Source organism: Montipora foliosa, chromosome 7 (genome assembly GCF_036669935.1).
Source record: "Montipora foliosa isolate CH-2021 chromosome 7, ASM3666993v2, whole genome shotgun sequence".
Classification (NCBI taxonomy): domain Eukaryota; kingdom Metazoa; phylum Cnidaria; class Anthozoa; order Scleractinia; family Acroporidae; genus Montipora; species Montipora foliosa.
This window is the reverse complement of record NC_090875.1, coordinates 23,878,946-23,904,886: the sequence shown is the minus strand read 5'-3', so window position 1 is coordinate 23,904,886 and position 25,941 is coordinate 23,878,946. Positions and strand designations below refer to the sequence as shown.

The following is a 25,941-nucleotide window of genomic DNA, read 5'->3' as shown; positions in this document are numbered from 1 at the left end:
TGCAAAAGATCAAGAAATCATTTGACTGAGTATTCAGCAGGTGAGAAGGAAACCTGCGACGGTAGTTGGCTTTATTACAGTAAGGGATTGGTTGAAAATCTCGCGCCACAGCCTTAGTCAATGGGAGACAATGCAAAAGCAAAAACGAGTGATACATTCCGGCTCGACCAAAAAGAAAGGAAAGAAAAGGAACTTTATTCAAGTGTCTAGTCGTTCTAGCGCTGGAGCACTAAAGGGGACACTGTAAACTGAAATTAACAATTAACGCAACTGAAGTCAAGTGTTGGTTTTTGAGGGATAAAAACAAAAGAAAAAGCAGGTGTGTCTTGATTGCAGGCATTTGCGCGCGCATAAACTGCACCAACTGCATTCAGCTACTCTGTGGCGTGATTGGCTCATATTCTGTGAAGCTCTGTCGTCATCGGTAAAAAATCAATAAGGTTTGGTTTATACGGTAATCAAACCTCCCACCATTAACCTTCAGCTTTGACTTGGTCACAAAAAGCACGGCGAATTTGCTTTCAAATATAGGCAGTATAAAATATTTCTCTAATTTTCCCGGTCTCTTTGCCTCATTAGACGATGATATCACAGGGAGAATTCAAATTTTTTATTAACAACTATCAGTGCTTACCATACACTTTCCATCCACGCAGATGTCCGTGGTATCTTGGTTACATGGCGTTCCATCGATAACTTTGTCTTTCAATTTGAAATAAATCGCAGTGCCAGCCATTCGACAGTAGAGCTTGCATTGGTTTTCTCTACGAACTGTTCCAAAATAAGGAACATTTACACTGAGTTATAACGATTATTTAGGACAGCTTTTTCAGTAAAAGAGAAATGATGAGATTTTCATCTTCAAAGATTTGTTCGGGAGAAACTTAACAGAACTCGTTTAGTCACATTTGTTTTCATCTTCGTTTGTCTAGTGAAGAGTACCAGCAAGTACCAGTAATAATTATCACTATCAAAATCTTAAGCTCACCTAGCTGAGCAAAGTGCTCAACTAACTGGGGAGACTGCAAATCAAATCTAATCACATCAAATGAAATGTTGGTTTAAGATGAAAGAGGATAACAAGAGGAAAAATCACTGGGAGCAGTGAAAGGCGACAGCTCCAAGCATAGCGCCAGCACTGCTCCCAAACAAGAAAATACGAGAAAAAGTTTTGCAAAACCCTTATTTAGTTACAGTACAAGACACTGTTAGTACTCATACCTCCAGCGTACTTGGGTACCCATTGTCTGATTCTGTAACTTTTGGAGCCTGAAGTTATTGTCCGCGCATGGTTATTAGCACACTGCAAGGCGCGAAAGTCCGCTGACTCCTTTGAGCATTCCTGTTAAAGTTGGGAGAGAATTTCGATTTCAGTCGACAATGTGCAACGTCGTGACCTGAACGAGAGCCAAAAACTAATTTTGAGCACAGGAAATTAATAAGTCAGTACATGAACGTACTTACTTGTGTCTTGCAAGACTTAAATCTTTTTCTTAAACCAATGCAATACTTTCCACCATTTTCCGGCCTAAAAGAATTAGATCCCAAGTCAAAATAGAATTCAACAGTATCCTGGACAGATTTGCCGACAATTTTTAAAAAGCACAGCGCGTGAATCAACCGAACGTTCTGGAACTTACCTGGGGTTGTTACACTGGCGGTAGGAATGCTTAATCCCTCCGCCACATTCCCGGGTGCACTCCATATAAGGACCCCACTCTCCCCATTGGCCATCCACTGGCTTCAGTCTCCGATTCTTTACACACTTACCCCGGATACACCACTGCAAAGCAAATGTAAGTAATTAAAAAGGCGATTCATAGTTGCGTTCATTTCTTCCTTCCGAGTTAACGTTCTTGTTTCTTTCATTAGCATATTTTCATTATTTTCTCACGGCATTGAATTTTTCGGGAAAAAGTGGACTCGTCATTTTCTCGTCAAACCCTTGCATTAAAATCGAATAGTTCGCATCAGGATATGAGCTTTTAAAAGTTACGAGATAGGACTTATTCCCGGAATTGGAATGTTTTTTCTTAAGATTCAAACCACTTAGCGCCGATGGGGAGGGGGGAAGTAAAAGACCTTGAAACATGCGTGCGTTATGTGAAATACGCCTTTATGGTAATTAGATATCGGACCTTTTCTCGCCTTTTACAAAGTGAAAAACACTTGACGGTCGTTAATTGAATCTGCATGATCAATGTGGGTGTGAATTTAAACAAATTAGTCCATTGAGTTGTCCACATAGTTCTGTTCAAGTCAGTTAGAGGTATTGTGGCCATCCCATGTTGGGGGTCTTCAAACAAAGAATTTAAAACAAGAAATCCCATTCACCAATACGCCATGAGCTGTAACCTTGTAATATATGAAAAGACCCGGAAGATGCTCGCAATAGAGGAGTTCTCTGTTAAAACACGGACATGAAGTCACTTCATCGCGTGCGTAGAATAAATGGTTGAAAACTGCTGTCATTACCCCGTAATTAAAAGGTCAAATACTACAACTTTTTTCTCAAGAGGAAGACAACTATGGCATGACTCATGATCGTATTCAATCATCACCAACCAGAGTAAACTTGGGATTTGACTCATTCAGAAATGAAGACAATGTTTAAAACTTAGATAGTGTTCGAAGGTCACCTAAGTGACCAAATTCTCGCGCTTTTTTTAATTTCACAGTAAGAGGGTATAGATACCAACGAGGAGAGTCAACTGCATTCCTCGCTGTTATATCCGGTAGAGAAATCAATGTGGCATTCATTAGCTGAAAGGACACGAACAAAAATTACGGTTTCAAAAGTGTAGTATTTGAAGGAAGATAATTCATTTCAGCTCCTCCGGGGGATTTTGATTAAACACGTATTCAGCCTGTTCTTACAAGCAAGACCTCGACCTCGACCTCCTAACATCTCTCGCAAACTTCGCGAGTAGATCTTAAACCTGTACTCTATAGAGATAGCTATAATTCAAAACTAGTTTAATTGAGGCTTATTGAAAATATATCTATGTGGTTACTTTTTGATTTTATTTAAAATGCATATCAACCACCTCTGTTTTATGCAATAACAAATGACTAATTATTCATTAGCAACGGGCCCCGCCTTTTCTCCGCCTCAACCGTTTCATCATTGCACATCGAAAAATTCTAGTTTCTAAGCTTTGCCATTGGCAACAGAGCACAGTTACTTGGCTCACCTTTCTGTTCGCACAAGGAGTTCCGTCCGCCCAGGGCATGTGATGTGTTGAGCAACCTCTTCGGTGTCCAATCATCTTGACGCACCACAGCCGTCTGCAAGGTTCCTAAAAAAAAAAAAAAAACGAAACAAAACAAAGCCATTAAAAACCTTCGTCAAAGTCGTCATCATCTTTGGACTGTGGAAGGTCCACATCAGACTTTGGCTGCCATTTTTACTGACCTTTCAATAAACTAGGTATGTATGTAAGAGAAGGCGACACAAATCGTATGACCGACGATCCATTACCAGCCACGAGAATTTCTGCATATGGGCCAAAGAACTTAATATCTGCCAAAACTGGTGTATTTTTCCTCAGTGGCTTTAAAGAATGGGAGCATAACTATTGCTTATTTGCCTGTTGAAGAGGAGAAACTTCAGCTAGGGTTTTTGTGACTGCGGCTCAAAGCGGAAAGTACTCTAAGAGAATTTACTTAAAACTATACATATTTATTTATTTTATGCAAGTCTAAACATTTGTTTTGAAATTACTGTCCAAAAAAGAAGACGATCAATTCGACATGCAAAGCTCACCATAAATGGACAGAGTGAAGAGTTTTCACCAAACACCATTTGACATTGCTTGTCGACACTGTAAACTTCACCTGGAAGTCGCTCCTGCAATTTTATTTTAGTTTCATCGTCTGGTTTGTCTGCTAAGCACGAGCCATATCCTAAACTACAACAGAATTACAGCACTGGATGAGTTTCATTTAAATCATATGACTTAACAGGCCCGCTGAAGCAAAGCCAAATGAAAGATCTGCACTTCGGAAACCTGAAGTGTGAACCTTGATTGATCAATGTTAAACACGCGTCAATAATTTTTGTTGTTGCACCTTTTGATGAAGGAAACATCATAAGAATAGCAATCGGCGCTCCTAACAGAAATTTCACCTTCTAATAAATTTGTGCTGGGACGCATGTCGGATATTTGACAGGAATATCATAATCGTACCCGATCATACTTACTCTAAGAACTGAGTGATCTTGTCGCGACTGCAATTAGACCAGGACCAAGGTTTATTATCATAACTCAAAGAGCGCGCCATTAAATGCTGATCACCCCTGCTGCGTGTGCATCTGTTATTATCGCCGTCATGAGGCAACCCAAACCTGTGGCAAGGAAAATAATTGATTAGCCCCTGATTAATGCAGAACGCTTTCCATTTAGTTTTCCAAAAGTTTAAGTCTTGCAAAAAAAAGTAAAAAGACAAGAGTTGCAAACGCAGCTAGATCCACGGCCCACAGTTAAGCTCGTTCATGGTGTATAACTGAAAAGCTTTGGTCATGTTCCTTTGTTTTACTTCAACTGTGAGATATTTGATCACAAATGGGCGCAATTATTGCTCTGCTCTTATATGAAGGGAATTCGGAAATCGATTCACCGCTGCGCTTCTGCGTGTTTCTGCTCAGTTTACAACTGGGATATGTCATTCCATTGCCGACTGTCCAATAATTCTCGTTTTTCATTTAAGCGGGTTTTTTTATTTTCGCTCGACAGTTTCTTTGCTTGAATTTGGGTAGAGGAGGGATACTCACACGTGCCCTAGCTCATGTGCTATTGTGTAAGCTGTGCTGAGTCCATTGTCTTCAGCCAAGGCGCAACTTTTAGACGGATTACACATGGTACCAAGCTCAGCAAGACCTGGAGTCAGGAAGAATAACAATGTCATCGCATGCGAAAAAAGAAAAAAGACCCGCCATGACGTGAAAGGAAAAAACACTGAAACAACTACGCAACAATAATTCCTCACCCTGTACTATTCCTTGCAGCAGAGGTTGCACAGGAAGGAACATTTTTTAGTACAAGATCACACTATATGCTTTAGATACTTCTTGCGCGTGCTTGGAGAAAAAAAACTGTCGAAGTGCATACCTACGACTTATGCGCTAGCTTCAGCTAGATAGAAACACATGAAGCAAGTTACAGCGGCCACATTTTTATCATCTTCGCAGTCAGTAAGGATAAAAACAAACAGTTCTCTCCTAACAAAGACTGATCCCATCGTGCGAAACAACGCGTAACAACTTGCAATGTGTAAAATTCCTTTTAAACCACCATGTCAGTTTGACTATGACCAAAAAGCTAACAAAACTCGGGTTATTACTTACCTAACGTGTCACATTTCCCAGGTGACCGACAAATGTTAGTCCTAAATTAAGAAACATATAAACAACGAGTAAAATAAGGGTCTCAAGGAAGAGTCTCACGAAAGATGAATACAAAAAAAAAAATACTTTTGCCAATCATAAGAGACACAAACAATCAAATGAGCAAATCAGAACGCGTGTAAGGCACTAAGCGCGGGAAAATGAGTGGGAAAATGAGTGTCGCCTCAGTTGGCCGCGAATGTGGTGTGAGATTTTTAAGCCAATCATTTCAAATGAGTATGTAAAACCAAAGCACTCGCAAAACTACTTTCGACAATACTTTCGACACTCTTGTAAAAACCACTTTTATCTATACCAATAAGAGTTGTCAGGGATTACTGGACATACGCAGTTCGACTTACAAGATTGCTTTAAAGTTTCAAGCAGGGATCTTACTTTGTTAAGAGAATGGCCACGTCATGATGTTCCGGGTGTGATTTATGTTTCATCATCACTTTTTTCTGCCAGCGGCAAAAGCTTTTTAGCGTCCTGGTAGCGTCGGAAGTTACGTCAATACCAGGCTGACATTGAAAAGATATTCACACTTTAGTACCCTTAGAACAGGTGCTTCGCAGAGATATTTAACAATTAGACCCCCAAACCTTGCGGGCTACGGGTCAATAGCCCATGAGGTGAAGCCGAATGGTCTATTGACCCGTGGCGCTTGAGGGCGAAGGGTCTAATTGTTTTAGTATCACCCAACTAGTCGGACATAAAAGGCAATAATAAAGTTAGCAAATGCAAGTTGAAGGATTATTTATTTGGGAATAAAACTAAAGAAAACGTCATGCTTTTCGCTACTCGAGGACTATTACTAATAGTCCTCTAGCAGCGTAGCCAATTAAAATGCAGGATTTGCATTAGTCCACTAGTTGGGTGATACTAAATATAGTTAGTCTGTCGCTCGATTGGCCAGTGTCGTCGGTCGTCCATTGGTGTCGTCTGTTGGTCTGATGTTTCGTCGTTCGTTGACGGTTCAGTCGTTTAGTGTTGTCTTTAAGTAGTTTGGTGAGCGCCTACCATCGGTTGGGTAGCTCACTATTCGGTAAGTGGCTCGGTCGTTCTTTCGGTCGGTTAGTGTTGTCAGTCAGTCAGTCAGATACTCCGGTCCCTCATTTACTACAACCTGCCGAATATCAAAGGTGCAAGAAGCCGATGAGTTTGTCGATTGGAGATGGAGATTGAGAAATCTACTTGTATAAAGCAGCACTCGGTATTGCCTTGCGGGATTTATGACAAAAGCGATGATAGCTGAAGTACAACAATTTCACCTGAAACGTAGTTATTCAATAAAAAAACACAAAATTAACGTTGCCCGTACCTCATCTGTTTCCAGAAAAGCAATTTTCACTACTATAATATTAATTGGATTTCCAATGCTCCTGTCGTGATACACTTGAGAAACCTGTAAGCAAGAGCGCACACTAAGAAAACAACGAACTGCAAACAAAAACGTTGGGCGTTATTAACCTCCCTCAGTCATAAAAACGTAAATCAACGTCATGAAGTGACATGATACCGGGTAGCCAGCTTCTTTAGGGTCTAAGAGACGTCAACGTGCGCGTCCTATTGAGTTCGAACGAGTACGCACGCGCCTTATTTCCCATAAGAAAGTACTGGACTGATTCGCATCGACCAATGTGCGCGTGTCGTTTTGACTTCCTTTGCAAATCTCGCTGGTATCCAATTTGATAGTTTTGAGCCAATTCCAAAATTTCTGCCTAATATTTTATGTTCTCTTTGCTTAGTAATGATCGACAGGGAATGAGCGATACTACATGCGTTCAGTTCTTCTAGCTGCTACGAAAATCTGCAACTAGGAAAGGAGTGACGTGCAGGTTTAGCTTCCTGCTTTAGCGGAGTAGCCACGTGAACGCCTTAGCTTTAAGGCCCCAACTTCAACCGACAGGCCTTTAGACCGTTTGTTTTTGTTACGGAAATTCGCATTGCTTATCGCAGCGATCTGATTGGATAAATTTCAGCTTTGGTTGGATTTTAAAATATCAAAATTGTTCCATGGCACGCAATGTCTGTCGGGTGAAAGTGGGCCTTTGAAGGCCAAACGACGACGTTAAACAGACCAATTAAGAACAAGGGCAACTTCAATGAACCCCAAATTGTCGGGCCCTCAGGATACATGCGAGAACAAGGAGCTTACGCATGAAACGTGCGACAACCGGAAGTAAGCTTTTTAAACGTTTCGAGCTTGGGACGACAACCGGAAGTAAGCTGGCCGGAGGCAAACCAGTTGGCTATTTACAAGTGCACCGAGAAGTTTAGGGACGACGAAGGTTAAACTTTAATCCGGTTCGTCAATTCCGTGTGAATGGAGCGAAATTATTATACGGTTCCGTGCGAACAAAATTTCCCGTCAACTTTTTCAACCGGTAGAAACTTCGTCCGATACCGTGTAAATATAGCCTAAGTATTTCAACTGATTCTAAAAGCACCAGTCAATGACAAGGGGACCTTCGCATTTGAAGACCAAAGCTGGATTTAGCAGGAAAATTTCCAAACACAATGCGGGAAAAAGGGTGGGATTGGCGACCACCTTCCTGGCCTACAAGACTACGAAATTCTTGTAAGCTATTTGTTTCAGTCTGGATTAAGTGGGCTAATTCTTGTTTCTGACGCCCTTTTGTTCAGACAGAGTGATTAGTTAGGCTCCAGGAATGGAGGAGATGAAACTGGCCAGTTCACATAGAAAATACCTGATTATCCTTTTTAACCATCTCACCGCCCAGGGCTTCCCCATTGACGAGGAAAATCATTTGGCGTTAGACAGAGTAAAATCTATAAGTGTCAATTTGCATTTTTGGCGGTGAAAGGGTTAAGCTACAGGGTTCACAGAGAGTTTTGGTTGAAAAATCAAAGACTTTTTCCAGACTTTGTCCAAATTGCTAATTTCTTTTTCCAGACCCAAGTTTAGTATATATAGTTTATCCCATGATGCACTGTGAACACACAGTAACCACGATGCAGTGCTGGCGCAAGAGAGATCTGAGACTTCTTGGTCTGCGATTGAATGTCGCCAAAGACGAAATTTTAAAAAAAGATTTGACTACCTGGAAAAATTCACTCAGCAATAAAGCACTTCTTTCAGTTTTCAAAACAAAAAATTCTCCAGACGTTTTACCATTTTTTTCCATTTTTTTTTATCTTTATCTTCCTCAGATTTTTTCCAGGTCTAGAAAACTGGTTTGCAAAATTTCCAGACTTTTTCAAGAATTCAAGACTCTGTACGAACCCTGAAGCTAACTAAAACATTGAATACTGTCTGCTCATTCAATAGAAAAGTTTATAAAGTTGTAGATTCGGCCGCTCGATAAAGGTGGCCTAGTGTCTGAGTCGATGTACATTCCAGAAAGGCCTAACAATAACATCTTTCTATTACTCACCACTCCCATTAGAGTAAGAATGTAGCTCTGTAAGTCCGCCTTGCTCCCGAATTCATTTACCATTGTCCTGTCCACCACAACTAATGTTTCTACAAAATTCTCATCAGCTGATCTCCTCCTCCTCCTCTTCCCTCCTGTACTGGCGTTTCCATATTCTCCAGGAAGACCTCGCATTAGCGTTGGAGGCATGTCAGAGTCTAAAAAAATAATAAATAAAGAGACGTCAACACTTTCTACTAAGATAAAACGATTATCACTTTTACGTTAGCAGACTGCATTGATCAGCTGGATGCGGTGGCCGCGATTCTGCCTGCCTCAGGGTGAAGAGATCTTCTTGCTCCAAAGCGTAATTCAAGCATAATTTCAAATCGAACCTTTTTCCGCCGAGCTTTGTTTCGTACGTCTTAACGTCGTCAGGTGAATGTTGTTCGTGATCGGGGCTGAAAATATATTTCCTGCAGTAGATGATAGGCCTATTTTCAACCATAGGCTTAGGATTAGCCAATTAGATTTTTCTACTGTAGATTAGTAGTTGCGAAAACTTTTGACGAAAACTGCAAAGCGGTCACTCGATACCCGCCGCAAGATGACGCCAATGCCGGAGCGTGACTCTCTCGAAAACAGAAAATTAATTTCTATCCTTACATTCTTCAAAAATGTGAAGTTCCTCAAAACAATTAGAGCTGGCGCGTGTTAATTTCAGGAGGCGTCTATCAGTCAGTCTAATTCCAGGGCAAACAGCGTCAACTTGGATCACTTCAACGTAGCCAGACAGCCTAATGGGTTTTTGTGGTGAACATGAGGTTTTGACATACAAATTAATCATATCGTGCTTATAAATGACTATACATATGTTACATTGCCTTGCTATTGTTTTGAACATCAAAATGATAACTACACTCCGGTGCTCCTTTCTACGGCCTGCTATGCAGGCTAACTTCAACGATTCATTTGATAGCCGTCATTAAAAAGCAATCACAATTGCATTTACATTGTTCAAATACGTTACGTACACACATGGAATATTATTGCACAGACAGCAAACACATGTCGTCATCAAGGGAAACAGAAGTGAATCCTGACCGTTGCAGGAAGGACTTAGTTAGCAGTCGTGCATTATTCTTAATTGCACTTTTGTGGTTTGACTACAGCTTGATTGCGTGGTGAATTGCCTGTGATTTGCATGCTGTGATTATTGGTTGGATCCCATCTGTAAAATAATTTACAGTCGCGCAAAATTCTTTCAGAACACTGTAAAAAAAGATACCGGGTTTTGCGTTCAGAGGCTCTAGTTTCTATCGATCACATTCGTGTTGCGATGATCGAAATCGTTGTTACTGTTTAGAGACAAAGATAAAGGTACAATGTACCTTTAAAAAAACGAAGTTATTTGGAACATCCTACAAATGTCACCTGAAGTGTTTCACTGTAGCCTTTTTCTGACAAGTTAATCTAAGTCTCGTTTCCCTTACGAAACAGAGTATCGGCAATCTATTGAGTACTTGATGAAAAAGATCGGGCAGGACTTTTCAAGCTCGCCAGCTGTGGAGATATTCCGAAACAAATTGTGTAAGGAACAACAACAGATGCTACGCAGACTAAAGTGGAGACATCAGGATAGGAAAGAAGATATGATTGAAAGCAGAACTTCAAACATTCAAAGACACAAAGTAAACTAACAAAGTAGATTGGGAGATAGTATCTGTTTTGAAACTCTCTCGTGGACGTGAGGATCCGATTGGTATCCAAGTGATCTTGATCCGCGCCTGCACGGACTAGCAAAAAGCCGTCAAAGGTCAGCAAAGAAGAGCATGAAAGATGCGCAAATAACTGATTTCATTCAAACATGTCTTATTTTCTACGTCTGTAACTTGGTCTACAAAACCCCGGTCACATTTGAGTAAACAGTGACTCTGTCTTGACAATGAAAAAATAAAACAAACAGTAATTTGGCCTATCAGTTCAGCAATTCATAACATTGTCTAGTTTCCTAGCTGACAACGAGCCCATCTGATCTGGTACATGACTTAGACTACGTAAAAGCGGCATTGTCAAGATGATCGTCCAAGCAGATAAACTAGGAGAAGGAGGAGGAGCCACCTTTTGCTCTTTTATGGGTGCTGGAGATCACGCCTCGCAGGATAAAGAAAACCTTTTTTTTTTTCGGGTCGATTTGAAAAATACGCGCAGACAAAACGGGATCGCATGTTGTGAACTGTAAGGCTCACCTCTCACACCGCAAATTGAACCGTTATTAAAGTCTTTTCTTTCAGATGGATGCCGAAACACGATATGGAATTTCCTGAAATTTGCACTTGCATTTTTCTTGTGGCGGTTAACAGGTTCGATAAAATAGCGTTCTCCTTTTGAAACGAAAGAACCTTTCTGAAAAATACAAGAAATAATGTTAGGAACATACAACAGTGTTAAAACCATTACTATTTCGATTAGAGGTCAGAAAGTTCTTTCCGGTATATTGTGCTTACAAACTTATTTGTAAGATGTATTTAATAAATAGGAAGTTCCTACTCAAGAAATTATGAGCCAATTAAATCTTTATACCACCAAGGGCAGTGAGACAAAAAAGAATTGTTTTCACGATACTACTGTTTTAGTGACAGTTTGTAAGCCTGAGCACGGTGCGTGAGAAGCGGAAAATCGTTAGTATATTGATTACCAGGGGGTCATTCGCCGCATCTCAGTACTCGCTTCCGGTTAACTCCAGACTCTAATATTCCAAGAGGTAACCGCAGCTTATTTCAAGACACTGAGACAGAAAACTGTTTGATGAACTGCTATTGGTACGTAAAGATTCTGGATAGGTAATTATTTCATTAAGATGAAAATCTGCATTATTTAGGAGTCTTTGTAGCGTAGTAAATGATGAACAGACTTGTTAGATGACCGAGGAGTTTGCTTACAATGCTTACTCTCGTTAATTGAGTAAATAAATACATGGCTATGCCGCTTGAAAATGATAATTTTACCAAATGTTGTCATCACATACATGAGGATCGCATGAATTTGGTTAAAATGGGATTAAAATTACGCTCTTGGCTGGTAGATAGAAAATATACTCTAAAGAGCGCGGTATGCATCTTTGCAATAGGGTAGTTGGCGTTGTCACCACGCGGCTTTCACAAAAATGAGCGACAAAAGGTATTTTACTCACCAACCCATCGCACAAATTAAACACGGCTGTTGAATTAGGTTCTCCTTGTAAATTCCCGCGGTGAAAACAATGCATTAAGTCCCCAGCGAATGATAATCTCCGAGTATCACTGTAAACGTGCTCCACAGTCAGCTGTTGTGAAAGGAAACGATCCTCGGGCTCCAAACGGAGATTAAAATTCCGCCCAAAAGCGGGAAAGTTGTAGTAAATGGGTCCTGTTTTGAAATCGGACTCTCCATATTTTATAAAACGTTTATGATGCGAATAACGATTTCCATTGCGGTTTACTCGCTCCACTGTTGTTATCTCATACTCAAAGCGTTCATTGTTATTCGTAAAATCATCAGGTAGGAGATAACGCGCGCGACCTAAGGGGAGAAAACCAGGTAAATATTATACACCCACGATCACCGAGCTAAAGTGTCTTTCGGGTTCATAAAACGTCGTATAGTCTCTCACCTATCGTGGACTCGGTTTCCGTCGCTCCGTAAACATGGCAAATCAACCCAAGCATAAATAAAGCCCAGAGTCTCTTCATAATACAGGTTGAACGGCGTGTTCGTATGACAATCTCTCTGAAGGGATTTTCACTGAGTGTTACACGGACGCGACATAGGTGAACGCCCACGGACGCCAGTCAATCGACCAATCAGAAGCCAGTGCTTTTTGTAGAGACGTAAGATGCGATGACACTAATCAACCTGGTGACAAAGCGAAAGTTCTTAGTCAAAATCAATGCGCTAAAAGTTTATCCCTCCTAGATTACAGTGAAAGCGAAAAATGATCAAGTGACATTCTTTCCTTTGATTAACGATTTGGATTTTGTTGTATTTTTCCTCTGCGGTTGGTAAGTTGCAAACTACCTTGGAATTTAAAATAACATCAATGTCATGCAATATCATCTTGGGAGGGAACTTCTTGACTTCATAGCATTTGCACTTTTTAAAGCATTGACAGCGAGCCTGTCCCTGGCCGTAATGTTACGAAAAGTTAACAGTTTAATTTTCTTGATATGTAGTCGCAAATTATAAATGAGTAGCATGGGAACAAAACTTGCGATGGACTGAGAGTGAACTGATGAAAAATATAATTTTAGCGGTGTAGCGCAAAGAAAATACATCAACAAGACTTTTTAAAAGCAGCCAAAAGACACTGTCGCGAGAAAAATGTTGCGCAAAACAACCGGCTGGCAGGCTGTTGAACGTGGTTCCAGGATTTTGATGATGACGGCAAACAATGGTAAATATTTTGACCCGCGGATTATTAAGGCTGACAAAGGAGGTAGATACTACAAATTCTGCATAACGGTTCGAAGTCCTAAAGTACTCCGATAACAAAGATAATACTAGACGATATATCTTGCAATCAATTCTTGTGACGTTTTGACGAACAAATCAATTGCAAAAGGCATGAACAGATTAGTACTACCTTAAAGAAAATATTGTATTTGAGAAACCATAAAATAATTTTGTCCCTTGAAAGTGTCCAGCATTGAGCTCAAGACTATTTAAGAGAAAGCCAACGTAAAACGTCAGAGGAAATCACAATATTGAAACAACTTGACACCATCACCCTGTACTCTGGCTAGCATGTGCTAATCGACAGCTTTTGACCCTGCCTAATTTGACCTGAAAGAAGAATGATCAATACCAACAGCACATACAGGTTTTGCTTTGTTTTGTTTTTTCTTTTTTTTTATGAAATCGATTTTAGGTTTATAAAAAAAATACTGAGGTGTTGTATAATGCGGAAAAGGAACATTAAACAGCGATTAAAAATCGTCGGTCAATCAATTCTTACTTTAGATGCACCTACTCTCGAGTGACACATGGCTGGCATTGTCACAGTCTCTCTCTCTCTCTCTCTTCATCACATGAAACCGGAAATTGCTTTACGCCTGGATTGAATTGACCAAAGCATAAATAGACGCGGCAAGACTGTCCAACAAAGCCTGACCCATTTCATGTAAAGGAAACGCGAATCGACAATTTCTAAACTTAACCGCCTGTACTTCGCAGTAAAAACTTATAGCTATGGTGTGCATTGTTACATATCTTGTTCTTCGAAGAATACCGCTACAAGACTTGCAGTGGTAGTGTTAGCGACCATTGTGAAAAGCACCAGCGGTTTCATAACTGAATACTAAAATCTTCATGGCACATGACGTTTTTCAAGCTCATTAGAACGTATGTTTGATTAAACGAACTCCTCAACCTGAAAAGAGAACACTTCCCTTTTTAAAGGAAAGTATTTGATCCTGGTTTGCGTAGATTTGCAGAAAGCGGGAAAACATCTTTGTCGCTTTATACAAAACATAACCGCAAATTTTCAGTCGGCATTCAAGATGACAAGAAAAAGCCGATTTACAACAACAAGGTTTTAAATCCTTTACGAATATAAAAGCTAATTACATGTTTTTGTTTAAAATGACCGCACCCCAACATTACTTTTTGACGCACATCACTTGAAAGTTTTAAGAATATCCCCCCTCACATTTTTGAGGAATTTTGACCAATCACATCCGTTAAGTGCAGTTCTCTATCTTGGTATGCCATAAGAAGCAAAATGGATTATTTTTGGGTTTTTAGAGGTGCATTCCTGTAGATCGTAAACCTTAATTATAATTTTTTTTATTTTGAATTTTTCTTTTTAATCGTAGAAATAACCTTTATTACATATTCCTTTTTGAGACCACAAATCAACATGTTTTAAGGAGGGGAGAAAACCGGAATTTCCGGAGAAACATATTGAAGTTCATTATTTGTGTCAACTAAGTGCTTTTCAGAAAAATCGTCTTTCCAATTGCCCCAGTAGACTATCCTTAATGAGCGATGTTTAGCCTTGATCGTTCCTTGATTTATTATAAACTCTATGCGAAAGGGTCAGGGTGTTACGGATCACTGAAAGGAGAAATTATTACCTGATCTACGTCAGTGCCGATGACTGAAACACTTAAATTTCTAAGTATCATAATCGTGGAATTTTCATCATTCATAACTGCCATAAACAAAACGGGTATTAACAAGAGCCATAATGGCTCTTGGTATCAATGAACGTTCCCTGAGAAAACTGAGACCTTCGGTCTGCGTCAAGTTCCAACGCTAAGACAGACTTCACGTCTTATGCGAGAAACTTGACTGAAATTGAGAGATAGATGTCGGAGAAAAGATAGTGCGCCTTTAAATCTGGCACACGGAACGTCACTGATCACAAAATTAGCAGCACCGTTTTCAATCGTATCCTCACCGGCAGTGTTGGTAAATCATCAAAATCAGAGATAATAGAGCTAAATAACAAAATTAAACTTAACTAACGTTTGTCGATTATCAAGTTATCCCAAACAATCATTTCAATTCAAAATAATTCCGGTGGAAAGTCTTGCAAATGCATAATAATATTTACATTTATTAGGGGAAATAGATGCACTCACCTCTCGAAAACGAAAGTCGGGCACGGTCTTTACAGTACAGGGATTAATATGAAATCGATTCCGTGGTTTTGAAGTTTTGTCAAGTAATACAAGGTAACAATCCAGAGTTGGAATACTGTATTTGCACTCGACTTTCTCTTGAAATGCGAAGACTCGTGTGATTAATCCATATTTCCTCCGCTTCTCATTCGCGCCGGTTTGACTAATGTCCTTACCCGTGAGGTGATTCCAGGTCAGACAGATCAGAAGCGAACGGAGCGCGCTCTAGATAAAACCTACAGAATTGTGTAAATTGATATGTTTTTCGTGCAGTTTATATTGTCGGATAATATTTCTGTTAAAAGCAAAACCCTGCAATTCCATTTTTGAACAACTCCCAAAGAATTTTGCGGTTTATGAAGATGATCCCTTGAGTTTAGCTGTTCGCGTTAAGAAAATCACCTTTTTTAATATATCGTGATACAGGACAGGCTATAGGTCAGTGAAGTGGCTGCTAAGAGTTTGAAAAGTTCAAAACGTTCAGCAGATCCCCAATATTTTGACATTTTCGTTTAGAACAATCATTGGTCTTATTTGATCTCTTCGGCAATCGGAAATTCCTTTTAATTTTGTTATTCTATGGTTTCTTAGGGTGGGACTCGACATTTCCTCTGATTTCAAATCAGTTGGATGCGTGCTGTTAGTGTCAAACTAATAAAATAAGCATAGTTGTTATCAATATAATGATATTAATTAAATCAAATCAATGTATTTGATAAGTGATAGCAATTGTTTTTAACTATAATTACATTACAAAAAAAACTTGAACGCACTAGAAAAAAATTCTTATTTGTGAAATGAAATAGCCTTTTTCTTATCGGTTCACGTGTTTATATTAAAACAAAGTAATCTTCGTACCACAGAGATAAATAACGGAGTTAAATATCTTGCGTACACTTTATCGTTTAAGCCGAAAGGCTCATAAGCCGATTTCTTACATGAAGGGTATTTGATGCTTTCCTTAATATACTTGCATTAACTATGCACGCAATGTCAATCACAAAGTTGAAATTTTTTCTTAATTTTTTCTTATAATGTCAAGACCTATCCCGACGCTTTTTGACAAGTATTGGCATGTCACGTCAGGAAATTCTCTTCACTGTGAAGCAAATGGCAAAGCGTGACGGTTCTCCTTCTTGTAGCTGGCGTTCGACAAAACAAGCTACGACTTCTTCAAAGCAAGAAATTTAGCAAAGGAGCTATGTGTTTCATTTCAATAAAACGCCCGGTGACTGGACTGACCATCCCGAATGCGGTCAATGAACCAATCACTGAAGAGAAGACATGCGCAGTCTGAGCTTTCCTCTGCCGGGGGCGATACGAAAACTCTCCATTACGGATTTAGTAATTCTGATCTTATTGAGCCGTGATCCGGATGAATAAAACTTGAATCTTACGTCCGGCATACTGAGGGTACAGGACAACAAGTGTTGAGATTTCTGCACGCAAATCAGACAAATGTCCTCAGCTAATCACCTTTTCTTCCTTTTAACGGAACTTTCGCTCACGTAAGTTGAAGTGCGTTTTGACTTTGGCGAGCCAAAGTTTCAACCGTAACTGTTAAAAGTGAATCGACACCGTTAACAATTGATATTTTATGGCATTGCAGGTTACGACCCAGCGTTCAAAGAACCGAAATTTGATATCAAGAACAACAATTTCATAATCGCTTCACGCACAAAAATGCACGATATTTTCAAGTGTCGATACTTAAGTCTTAATCCAGTTTCTAAAAATGTTCTATCAGATTCAAGTGATCGACGTGTTCCTCACTGAATCACTTCATGTAATACACATCTATTCAGAATAGCGTTTAAGGGGTGGGGACCACATTATCAAATTACAATCCCCTCGTCAAATGGTCAAACACAAACTGGAGCCGGATTTTGCAGTGAATTGCTCAAATAGAGGTAAAAAAGAGATAAGACGCTATCGAGGATCAACTGAAAGACAATGATAAGAGCTTTTATCCAAGTTGAGCAATTGCTCAGTACTAAAAACAAGAACTTCCGGAAACGGAGACCTACAGTAGCTCCAAGTTCCGGTCCGTTCTACGGAAAGCGAGGCGTGTAACTCTCTTAAATTTCTATCCTTTGCACGTTTAAAAAGATCTTTTGTAGATCAAGGTCTAAACTCTGTGTAAGCTGAGCACTATTTTGTGAAAGCATCTTTCAGTCGTCATTGTGACCATGTTTTCGTTATTTTTAAAGCTTTTTGCTTTTGAAATAAACCCGCCTCTTTCTACATATCTTGAATCCAAGTATCTACACTGATCCAGGTCACGAAAAGATCCAGCACCACTCAGTGATCCAACGGTTTGTCTCTGTAGTGTTGTAGCTGTACAGAAACTACTTGGCAAGAGAGCACCATACTGTATTATTTTTAAACACAACCTAATCAGTTTAATATAAGGATGTGTGTCTTACACTGTAACAACTTTAAAATGAACTGATCTCCTTTGAATACCCTTTGCGAATCTCTACCGACGGTTGGTGCATCAGGGCCATGACCGTTGCTCCGTGTAAATTAACACGTTTTTTTTTTCTCGAGTTGACGCATTTCATGTGGAAGCGTTAATTCTACTTTCTAAAGTTCGAGTAAACTTCAAAGAACTCCGATTTTCAGTTGTTTGACCGCCAATGTTGCATTATGCTTTCTTGTCTAGACTGATTTCTTTCGGTTGAATCTCAAATGTGTGCCACACAAGAACAAACCACTAAGCTCCTTCTAAAAGCCGATCGAACGAGCTAACTTTAAAAAGTAAAGGATTTTCTGGCCATCCACACCTTTTCGATAAATCGTTTCCCACGCCCTAACTTTCCCAAGCAAATGATATCACTATGGAAACCACTGAAGGTAGCAGTCAGGTTTTTAACCTGCGAGACTTTTTGTATATCAAATCTCTGATAAACTGATAAACTTATTTGCTAGTCAACGTAATGATACTCAAGCCTTCTCGCGTGCAAGAATTTAAACGGCCTCACTTTTATATGAACATTTTTGGGAGACCACAGAGTTAATCTCATTTGCTTTGCTCTCCTATAAAGAAAGAAAATTATCTAGGCTGGTACCTTGCACACGTAATATTCGTTGTACCTAACTGATGTACCATCTCTCAAATACCCAAGTATGGAGATAGTAAAGTATCCAGTAATTTGGCTAGACATGAGGCTACTTACAAGAAAACAGCCCCGTTTTGCTGTATGCATTCACCAGTCACGGACATACAGAGCTTGAAGGTTGTTAACGTTACGTACTGCTCCACTCAATTCGCTGCCGACCACTTAACATCACAGCTTGTCTGAACTGAGCTCCCTTCCTCTTGTCGCTGATATTTAAGTTATGTATCATTTGACCAGATAACCCTCTTTTCGGTCTCAACTGACACTCGGTCGAAATCCATTAATTAGATATTGTATAAGTGACCACACATGCACTAAGGAAGATTAGCAAGAGGAAGGAATTTTTTTTGTAACTGAGATTGGTTGTACTTCATCATGTTTGCTTCCAAGAAGTTTCAGGTAAAGACAAATCGAAGCCTTGTTTTTTTCAAGTTTCTTGTTAAGAACTGCCCATCTCTATGGTTTCTCCTTAGTGAGCTTCTTTCATGCATATCATAATAAAGAACCCGGCAGATCAGTATAACGTTCTACTTAAACTAGGGCTTCACGTAGTACATACAAGAGCTTACTGACTTCTTCGGAGCATTCCAATATCTAACCACTTTATTTTATGGTTAATTTACAGCTCCATTTCCAAAAAATGTTAATAATAATAATAATAATAATAATAATAATAATAATAATAATAATAATAATAATAATAACTAATTAAGAAGAAGAAAAAGACTTTAGGTATAACTTCCGAATATCAAATAACCACAGCAAACGTTCGAATGGGGAATTATCTATATCGTGCATAAAAGGTATTTTGTTCTGTGAAACTTTCAAGGCAACTACTTTAATCCTGAAATATTTCCTGATTTACCATTGAAATCTTTTAAACATCAAACCAAAAAGAATTTAAAGCTTATCACATTTTCACAGATAGTAATTACACTTCTTAGAGTGTTCCGATCTCATTTTGCACTCGCAAATTACTCGTAATTTCTCATCTCAGATTTGACCTCCAGAGAAAAGTAAATTTTCATCTACCCTAAGCTAATATTGAACTTCTGGTCTAAATACTCTAAAATCTGGATGAGGAGAGAACCTTGATTCGTAGTGTACTATGCGCAAGTGCACATTGCACAAGCCCAAGGGGTTTGCATGTCTCAGCCTTTACCCACCGCGTTCTTCTAAGACTACGCACATTCTTCTTAGACTACAAATCGACAATAAACAACGAAAAAAAAAAAAAACAACAAAGGAAATGGATGGACATGTCTAGAACGAGCAACCACAATATAACTGTATACTTCGCTAATCATTTTTGTTATAAACTATGACAACAGATCTGAAGAATGAAAGTTTAAAAGGTCAGCACGATTTAGAGCTGATTATTCTGTTTTTACAATGGCTTAAAACACTTATTATCTGAATAGGACCGATAATAACTTCACCAGACAGTTTGACGATGGTGTTTCATAATGCAAGCATACTTTGCCTGAAGCCTTATGGGAAATTGGTGGCGTTTAACACAAATTAGAGTGTAATCGCACAAGACTTTCCGCAAGGACCACTTTATGAATCGGTAAGGCGCCACGATTTATCGCACCTTGCAAAACGGAATAAAGCGAAAGCCGTACGTATTGCACAGCGGCAACTCAAATGTGCTATAGTGTTCAGTAATTAAATTCTGTTCAACAAAATAATTTTGAAGCCTCAGCCCAGGTCCCAACTTCAAACAGTCCTTTGGAAGGGCTGTATTTTGTCGGTCTTTGCGAGTTCGTCTAAACGAGGTTCAGCTATATTCTGCAAGAATGATATTTAATGTTACTTTTCCAAAAACGACTATATACATCATGTGTATTTCTGATTGAAAATGTGTATAATGTTTTTAAATCTGAAACCATGTAAGCCCTACTAAAAAAAATCTCAAAGTTAATTCTTAAAAGAGGATCAGTGGGAAATCAAACCATTAAAACGGAATAATCAACGAAAGAATGCAGCTCATACTTAAATGCAAAGGAAAAACCGATCAAAATATATTTTAAAAAAGATTAATAACCTTGTTCAGGATTACGAATATCAATTAACTTGGAAACTGAAATACTGCATGAATGAACTTGAGTCGCATTAAACTTGAAGGTTTTGAAATTTCAATTCCATGACTGCGTCTGGAACGAAATACTCCAAATATGATAAGCTTTGGAGAGATTTGTTCATCCATAATGATTCGAACACACTCGAAAAAAGATGAGTGTTCCTAGCAGGAGTGAAAAATATGACCTTCCGAATACTAGTTCAGATTACTGAGCACTAAATCGGGTTGACCAATAAAGCAAGCTATGGGTTTTGATCGCGATGAACCCTGGATCCCAGCTAAATTCCCAACCCTGCTTCGAGCAGTTGGACCCAGATAATCTGATATGTAAAGCTCATTTTAAAGAGGGTCATTTTAAACAATGCAGCTTTTAAGTCCACGCGTTAATTTGCGTTGATATTTAAGAAAGGAAGAAAAAACCAACCCGCGTCACAAAAGAAAAGATGACGGGAAGTGCAATAAAAAGCGACGCATTCCCGAACTCAGTTTTATTCAGAAAAATTTCAACGGTTTTTTCTAGTTGCTGTTGTCCATCAAAATAAGCATATTTTGCACATAAAACTCAATAGGGATAATTTTGTTGTTAAGTTTCATAGTTGTTTATAAGTTTTAAAAGTGGCAAGCACCAACTTAATTCTAGCACAGTCACCACGACGAATCAATTGACTACTTTACGTAAACTGTGTGAGAATCCACCCTGGTTAATTTTAAGTATCATTCCCTCCTTGTAGAAAAAGGCGTTATTTCCTTTAACAACAACTGACTTGTATAATTCAGAACTGATTAGGTGTTAGGTATCTGCGGAAAAAAAATGAAATGATTTGTTTTATAACCATTTTCTAGAGGGCGCTACGTAAACTTTGCATGAAGTGTACAGAGTGACAATATTAGCAGTCGAGCGTCGACTTTAAACAAGATTGGTATCATGCATATCTTAAGTACACAGATGCTATAGATAAATCTTCTTACCCGGTCGCGGTGGAAAGGAGTCCATTCAGCAATTTCTACAGCTTACTAAAGTAGTGGACGTTTAAAACTCTTCGGTTATTTTTGGTTATTTATAGCAAAGCTAGATAACAATAGGATATCTTCTTTGATTTACAAATTAACATAACCACTGGTTTCATCAAATCTAAAACAATTTCCGTTTGGTTAGCGCTGTTTCCTGTGTTTCATGCCACTGAAACCGTGGGAATTTGAATCACTGTAAAAGTCTCCTTACAAACGCGTGAGGTGGAACAGTGGAGCCATAGAATGAATTTACCACATAGAGGTTGCTAATGAACTTATGTAACGCGTAAGGGCAGTGGCATAGTGGAAGCAATAAACCAATACCAAGGGGGAAGGGGGGGGGGGGGGTTTGTACAATGTTCAAGCCCAGTTTCTACGAGGGTAACTCCTTTGATGTCGAAATGTCGGTTATGCACGGGTGACACATCCCTCTACACAGTTCAACAGGGAACATGTTCCGTAGAAATCTTTTTGGTATTTAGACAAACTATCGCAAAACCGACAACCCATACCTTTAAATCAAGTCGAGAGGCTATCTTAAGCTAAAAAATGCTTTACAGTGCCATTAAATTGTTTTTGTTGCATTGCTTTTTGATACGAAGGAATTTCTCTTAAATGGCTCCGCTATCAATCAAGTTAAATACAATCCGATTGCGGATTTCCGCCTGTAATCAACCAATCTAATTTGAATGAGTGTGTGCCAGCATTGTGTGGTCACCTGATTCTCAGACACCGTGTCCGCAGTAAGGTCTTGATACAAGGCCAGGGCCTCTTAATACTAGAGACCTCTTGTTCAGCTTATAAAAACACGCTAATAGGATTGCTATCTTAGCTGATTTCTGCTCTAAAACTATCAATCTTTCGTGGAATTCAAAGAATCTTGAGATGGCTATTTCGCTATTCAGTCTTGCAGCTCTTGCTTATTGCATTTACAAGAGTGGCGAGTAAAAAGCGTGCTTGAAATAATTGATGATGATAATGCTATCCTTTATATTTTCAATACACGTTTTACAAAATGCCTTCAGCGTCGCTATTCATCCGGTCCATATGTGAGGAATAGCTTAAAGTTTCACTTGGAAAAAATGCAGTGTCTAATTAATGTCGGATTTCCCGACATTTGCATTGTTAAATTGCAAAGCACCTAACAGGCGGAAGGGCTCAGAAGGATTGAGGGGGACTGGGTTCAATTACTGATTCCAAATTCAAGCTGTTGATATGTAGCGGTAACAATAACTGGAACGTTTCAGAGAAAGCTGAACTTCTTGATGCCACAGGCTCAGTCGTTTCTTCTGCTATTTACAATTCTACCTTTAAGGATTTTCTTAAGCTTGTCGGTATTCCTTTACTTATTTCATTGTACAAGAATTCATTTGATCATTTTCATTAAAACCATATGGCAATCATTTTAAGTAATTTGATCTTTCCAATCTCAAACAGCCGGCAATTTAATGATCACAATGCCTTACTTAAGATACTGACCCAAGATACGAACACTTAAGATACTGAAGATACTGAGAGTTGGTGCAAATGAATAAAAAGCTCTATCAAATATGCAAGTGCCTTTACCGGTGTGGTTAGTTTCGACTTAGGAAACACAAACTCATTGATTAGATAGTGGTTTGCACGAAATGTAACCACTTATAAGCCCTAAGCCTAACCGAAGGAGCGTTTGCGATAATGAAGAGAATGTCTACCTATTGCTAGTTTAATTTCAAGAAAACCATAACAGTACTTTCTTATTTTTTTACCTATGAAGAGTTAGTGAATTCAGTGAGGTCCACTTCATTTCTTCACGTGATCACATGATTTATCCCACCCCCCTAAATCGTTTGACCTTAACTTACAGACAAACTGGAGCCAAGAATTCATTTTAAAAATACGTTCTTTCAAACTTAAATTCCAAATGCTTGAGAAAATTCAAAAGCGCTAGAAGCGCGCAATCTATTCGGCTCTACCTAGTACACTAACAAATGTGCACACGGGCAGAGTATCTATCCCGGTGTCTGTAAAATGAAAAAGGAACTTTGATGTTATTATACGCGATATATATGATTATTAATCAGTACTTATTTTTGTGCTTAGCGTTGAGGATACTCCCTGACAAACGGGTGGAGTTGAAACGACTATTGGCCGCGCCTTGAACGGCGACGTCACAAACAGCACCTGTCATGCGTTTCCTAATTTAATAGTCTTCCGGCTTGTCTTTTGCCAAGGTACGTCAAACGGGTATCTTTCAAACTCTAAACTCCGTAAACGCAAACTGTATATTAATCCACTCACAAAATATTACTCCCCTAAAAGACAAAGGTTATTCCGAGTACATTCACACGCAAACAAACCTTATTAATCGTTTTCTTTGTGGAAACACTTTCCACTGCAACAGGATTCAAATACCATTCCTCTTGAATCGCCAACAATTCTTCACCGTTTATTTTTCGCTTTTTTCTCGTTACTTTACAAAGACAATTAAAAATCACAATTAGGTTGACCTTGCAACTAATGACTGCTAAATTAATTTTTGCGCACTATAACTGAGATAACTTTTAGTTTCATGCTTGCGAATTCCCATATTAGGTATTACTTTTATCAGCAAAATATTGATAACTTGTGATCATAAAAACGAAGCCATCGGGTATTGATTACATAGCCTCGGATTTATTTCATTGTGAAAGATATTTTATTACATTATGTTATTTCGACCTGGTCTATTTAGCAAAGGTCAGTAAAACGCCTCTACGGAAGCGAAGTCACATCAAAGTTGCAACGCTACGATTCTCTGTATTAAAATATAACTGATTCCATGGCAATATCTTTAATTATAACCAACGTCTAATCGATATACCTTTAATAGCGGAATCACATTTTATAGTGAAAGGTGCAACTCCAGTTAAGCATGATTCTTCGGCAACTTAACTCAACTTTCGTAGGCAATCTCTTTTTTTGTAAGAACAAGGAATCAAACGTGTTGGGTATTTTGGGTGATTTTCTTGGGTGGTTTCTGACCTGGTGCCCTCATAAAGTTAGTAATCAGTGAAGAAAAAAATATACTACAGGTATTAATCTAAACAGCAAAAAAAATCAACGTTGGTACAGAAACCATTCCTTCCCAAGCATGGCTTTTGAAGGATACAATAAGGACGAATAGAAACGAGCACACCGCGACACCTGCCTCTACTACTGCCGCGGAAAGAATTTTGCCTTCTCTTCACTCACTTGCGACTGCGCAAGAGAGTTTCAAAGCGCACACATTCGAGTCACCACTGACACAATTTTCTGTCATTACTGCAAGGTAAAGGTAAAGGTACACCTTATTTAACGTCGGTGATTCCTTTACCCTCTAGAGCGAGGGTATTCTCCCAGGAAGCCGACGGTGCGCCCATTTTACACCCCTCTTTCCATTAAGCTACTTAGGCTACACTGACAGGAAAAGCGTCGAAACAAGGATGTCAGATCCGGGGATCGAACTCCGAACTCGGGACCTTATGCACCGAGGCCGCGCACAAACCGACTTTGCCACCTAATTAACCTGTTAGTGAATAAGGCTTGGCTCCGGCGAGCTAACAACTGAATTGACCAATCTGCAGGAGTTGGAAAATTTTCCATTCTTACATTTCAAAGACTTAATAACTTGACCAAAACCAAAGGTTAAAGATAGCACTGATCCTATCTGCCTATGGAAACTTAATAGAAAACCTTCATCACCCCGGAGTTTGGACAGTTATCAATGTCGTATTTACCCAATTCGTTGTTGTTGTTGTTTTCAGCAAAAAAATGCTTCTTACCTTTGCGAAGTCTCTTAGCGCTTCAATAAAATTGAAAAGTTAATGACAAACACGTGACAGTACGAGCTTAGAGAACAACATAAGTGCAAATACAATATGACTTTCGGCCAGAGATAACAAGCATTCCGTTATCAGTCCTCATGTGATTTCAACCGGCGAGACGGAGGAATTGTTTTCCAATATATATAAAAAATGACCATAACAATATAAGTATTGTAGTCTGTGACTAACTTCATGTTGTTGTGGTTTCGTCGTTTAACTCAGTGTGACGTGAACTAAGCGCTTCTTGACTCTGCTTGAAAGGTCGCCACTATAACATCGTTATGCCTTTAACTAGATGGAGGAGTCCTTCGGGCCATAGGCGCTTACATTGTCAGACGAACGAGTGTTATATTTAGAGTCATACTCTGCCTTAGTTACCAGCAATCTGCCTCGCGACACAAGAGTCTCGTTTAGTTTATTTACATGTCATTCACATTTATACTGCTTACAAACTTCAAACGACAATCTGTTTCATG

General features: G+C 39.1%; 1 protein-coding gene across 6 annotated transcripts in view; it reads right to left on the bottom strand.

The window, feature by feature from the left end:
* LOC138011459 (A disintegrin and metalloproteinase with thrombospondin motifs 20-like) overlaps positions 1-25,941 on the bottom strand; it is a 64,009-nt gene that overhangs the window by 29,236 nt on the left and 8,832 nt on the right. For 4 of the 6 annotated variants that reach the window (XM_068858459.1, XM_068858458.1, XM_068858462.1 and 1 more), the window contains 15 exons: positions 12,416-12,657; positions 11,957-12,324; positions 11,013-11,169; positions 8,785-8,981; positions 6,708-6,791; positions 5,783-5,907; positions 5,348-5,388; positions 4,775-4,880; positions 4,205-4,348; positions 3,767-3,911; positions 3,195-3,299; positions 1,641-1,783; positions 1,465-1,528; positions 1,222-1,342; positions 635-771 (listed from right to left, as the gene is read on the bottom strand). In XM_068858459.1, coding sequence (XP_068714560.1) covers positions 635-771; positions 1,222-1,342; positions 1,465-1,528; positions 1,641-1,783; positions 3,195-3,299; positions 3,767-3,911; positions 4,205-4,348; positions 4,775-4,880; positions 5,348-5,388; positions 5,783-5,907; positions 6,708-6,791; positions 8,785-8,981; positions 11,013-11,169; positions 11,957-12,324; positions 12,416-12,494 — 2,016 coding nt within the window. In that variant the 5' untranslated portion in view covers positions 12,495-12,657. Of the gene's footprint in view, positions 1-634; positions 772-1,221; positions 1,343-1,464; positions 1,529-1,640; positions 1,784-3,194; positions 3,300-3,766; positions 3,912-4,204; positions 4,349-4,774; positions 4,881-5,347; positions 5,389-5,782; positions 5,908-6,707; positions 6,792-8,784; positions 8,982-9,158; positions 9,178-11,012; positions 11,170-11,956; positions 12,325-12,415; positions 12,658-15,386; positions 15,536-25,941 lie in introns of those variants that run through there. The other 2 variants (XM_068858460.1, XM_068858463.1) reach the window with 2 other exon arrangements.